At 37.5% G+C, this 3,896-nt stretch overlaps 1 protein-coding gene across 1 annotated transcript in view; it reads left to right on the top strand.

Moving 5' to 3' along the window:
* The first annotated feature begins 1,083 nt into the window (after positions 1 to 1,083).
* Positions 1,084 to 3,896, top strand: part of LOC145501769 (uncharacterized) — a 9,804-nt gene continuing 6,991 nt past the window's right edge. Inside the window, exons 1-3 of the mRNA XM_081481166.1 lie at positions 1,084 to 1,392; positions 2,207 to 2,339; positions 3,666 to 3,762. Coding sequence (XP_081337292.1) covers positions 1,269 to 1,392; positions 2,207 to 2,339; positions 3,666 to 3,762 — 354 coding nt within the window. The 5' untranslated portion in view covers positions 1,084 to 1,268. The remainder of the gene's footprint in view (positions 1,393 to 2,206; positions 2,340 to 3,665; positions 3,763 to 3,896) is intronic.

The raw sequence follows: 3,896 nt of genomic DNA, 5'->3' as shown, positions 1-3,896 counted from the left end.
GGTTGGTTGATTTATATCAGTTACAACCCTAGCAAGCCTTTATGTACGCTGTATCTCAATCAGTGTCTCAGCTGGAGTTCACTCCATGAAGGAAACCAAGAGCTTTGGAGCTACTTACATATTTTACACTCTACGGTACACCAAACGGACGGTTTTTTGGCAAAATTAAAATCGCCCGAAATTTTTAGCACGAAATGTACACTAAACACGTTTGTGTGTCTTTTGGAATAGGGGTGAGGGGGGAATCAATCAAACAAAAGGTAACCAGCCAGTAAGTACAACCTAAGTTAAATAACTAGTTCACATCTTAGGTTTAGGTTAGTCTATGTAAGTGAGCAGCAAGAGATCGACTGGCTAAGATATGGAATAGACATTTCTCAGATCATTAATATTCATCAACTTTACACACAGAAAATCATGACTGTGACGGTGTTTAGATATATGATCTTAATTTGCATAGATTTTTACTATTTTATTTCTCGGTTTTCTCCTTAGTTTTAGTTTCGATTGAGAAGATATATCAAACAGTCAAGAAAGTGTTTGACTACATTTCCAGACACCTCGAAGATCGTCAAAAATACTCCGCTGCGCATCGTATTTTCAACTTCTCTTCCCGGTGTTTAGAAATGGGTTCAAACACAGTCTTTCGTGTTTGATACTTTACTTCAAAGATCAGATTCGTTGAGTACCCCTGGAGTGTGCCCACAAAGATGTTGAAACACAGCTGAAAACATTCATAAAATTTGAAGAATTCGTAACAGCTGTGCTAACACGAGTCGTGGGCGCATGTTTCCACTGACAACTGTTTCAGTTTTCTGTGAGAACAGATGCTGACAGCGCTTGTTATAATATTACGTTGAGTTACGAGGCTACTAAAACATAGGAGACAATATTGCCTGATAACTCAATAAGAAGAATTGTATCGAAACTCTCGAATACTTCTTTTACATTGTTTTGACTTTTAAACGTTAGAAAATATTCTTTAGTAGTTATTCTGGGAGCTGTCTGTTTGTCTACGTTGCTCAAACCACTCGATCTGTCAGTGGAAACTATTATTTTTTCGCTTTCATATTTGCGTTTTATTAAATATAGGTGCAAGGTGTGATTTCAAACAGAACATAGTGCTTTGTTCATTGGGACAAATATTAGTATAACAAGTTTCCCCAGGTGGAAATAGCAATATCTACCGGCACATTCATTTGTTCATGTTTGAATTTCTTGAGTTCCGTTATGTTGACATGCATGGTACAGAAATGTTTAAATAGCGTATGGTGCAGCGCAGTATTTCACCGTGCTTCTTTGGAAACAAAGTGACCATGGCCTTCAAACTGATCTTCGTCTTCGCAGTTATCGCGGTTTTTTCTGTTGATGCCCTGAAACTGACAGCGTGCGGTACGTAAGCATTTTTCCTACTTTTATTAAACGTTTGTATCTAAGGAAGGGCAAATTCATAAAACTCGTACAAAAGTGATAATTTTGTGGTAGGATCGACGAAGCACTGTTTGGATTTTTCTACAAGTAAATAGGAAATCTAAATTAGTTTTCGTATTATTTCACTGAGGTTTCATTGTTAAATATGTTTAAAAGCTCAATTCAGTCCAACCTAATTTGTGCCAAAATATCCAACCATGTTCCATACGATTCATTTAGAAGGTCAGAGGTGTATTGTTAAAATTCTAAAATATGCCTTGATTTTGTCGAACAGTACTGGACATATGATAGGAACCTAGTAGAAAGTGAAGACTGCAGACTACGTATACAGGAGCCCATCAGTAGGAGCGTGCAACTACCCCATATTCTTGTCACGGCGTTTTCACAGACCGATCTAATTTTAGTTTGAATTTACCGAGAATTCATGGAAATAATTTGTCACCATGTTAATGATGCAAACTGACAAAGTTATCCTAACTACTTCACACACAGTTTAGAATATTATGGACGTTCGTGCGAAAATTTTGAACTTTGTAATGTTGTTATTATGAACAGCATTTCCCGTTGTATATTGATTTTTTTCTCTTAAAAGCGTGGGAAAACTGCATCTTCTGTTATTCTCTAGCTAAAACTAAACAAATGTGAGTTATTCAGTTACCAAGTCAGAAGTCATGCAGGATTGGTACATTTTTAGCCAAGTGCCAGCGAGACCAAGGGCTGATATCAGCCTAATCTCATGTTACTTAAAAAAATCCACTTCGTCTTCTCTTTATAGCGAAGAATAGACTACTGATCAACAGAATGAAACTGACAGGAGGAACTCTTGTGGGCTTCTATCGCGTCAAAGATAAGTTCTTAAGGCCGACGAGATATGAAATCACTGTCTTCGGACGGACATTTAAGGGCAGGTAAGCAAGTGTTGATGGTGAATGCCGGTCTGAGCCTGCTATGCAGTTATTTATATCTCTAATAAATGAACAAACGAACGGACAAACGAACGAAAACAAAGACCGAACAAACGAGCGAACAAACGAACGAACAAACGAACGAACAAACGAATGAACGAATAAATAAATGAAGGAAGGAAGAAAGGAAAGAAAAAAAAGTAGAAAGATTACTAAGTTAAAAATACTCGTTTTAAAACTATTAGAATTTAAAAATTGAACTAGCTAAATTTAAAACTAAAAAACAAACATTATGCCGATAACCGAAAGTATAATGTTATTTTATCGCGAGGCATTTCCTATGCCTTATCAGTTTGAGGGTTGTGTTCTAATCTGGCAAAAATGGAAATCTCCTGTCCAATGAAAAATGGGCGCGTGTCACAATTAAGTACAAAAAGGTTGGTTATCTCGTACACGCGGTCCCCTTCTACTATTGCCATAATCGCAAGAAGAACTTTTCTGTTATTTAGCGTTCAGACGTATTTGTTCTTTCAGGCAAGTGCTCTTTAGTTATTTCGTCTTGTAGTATTTATAGAGTTCATTTTCTTTGATTCCTTATGTGCTTAATTGCGCAGCTCTTTCGACGTGTAGTCTAATATGGGTACACCTCGTGTTTTAATTCTGGGCCATTCGTTTATTCGTCGCTTACATGATTTCATTGAAAGTGACTCTGGGCATTTGGATTTAAAGTTCCAATTGACGGCGTCAGCTCACATAAGTTGGCGTGGAGTTGGGGGACGCACAATCGCTAAAACGGTTAAGTTCGACCTACGTATCCTTCACTCGTTCCGCCCAGATATAGTTATTGTGCAACTTGGCACTAATGATTTAACATCTTGTCCTCCTTTGCAAGTGGGCTCTGCCATGGAGGATTCCGTGCACTTGCTGCGTGATTCGTAAGGTGTAAAGGGTGTATGCGTATGCCAGACTATGCGAAGACTTTCAGCTGTGGTTTTCAACCAAAGAGTCGATCTTTTAACACGATATCAAACTAGTGCCACGCCTTGCGGAGCTCTCGATGTCTTAATGTTTGCAAATGACTCAAGATAACATACTTTTTGGATCAAAATACATCTAATTTAGAATCGTGACTTAAAAATAAAATTAATGCGAAACGTCGGAACATTGTTTCGTTAGTTTTTACTTGCTTGTGAATTAATGGTGGGAGAATTTTGTCACAGTGTCTAAAATGGAAGAAATCAATATTAGCTCTGGCACCAGCGCATTGAATGTAACTGCGATGTACAATCTTCTCTATGGCTTATTTTTTTTTATCTGTCTTTTAATAAGTATTAACGGATGTAATGGACTGAGGAAATGGGTGGCAAGCCCAGTCAATTGCAATCCAGGAGGGTGGCGCTGGTTCAGACTTAAATCGTTCAAAGCTGTAAGTATGGTGACAAAATAGATCTCTGTTTGTTTTTAGAGTTCAAATCCTCCAATATTTGTTATGTAATCGTTTAGTAAATAATAGTTTATTGACGCATTAAATCAAAGAAGAGGACGCTCACTGTTATGAAA

The sequence above is a fragment of the Orbicella franksi genome, chromosome 1 (assembly GCF_964199315.1).
Source record: "Orbicella franksi chromosome 1, jaOrbFran1.1, whole genome shotgun sequence".
NCBI classification, from domain to species: domain Eukaryota; kingdom Metazoa; phylum Cnidaria; class Anthozoa; order Scleractinia; family Merulinidae; genus Orbicella; species Orbicella franksi.
The sequence above is the reverse complement of the archived record's forward strand: the minus strand, read 5'-3'. Positions and strand labels throughout refer to the sequence as shown.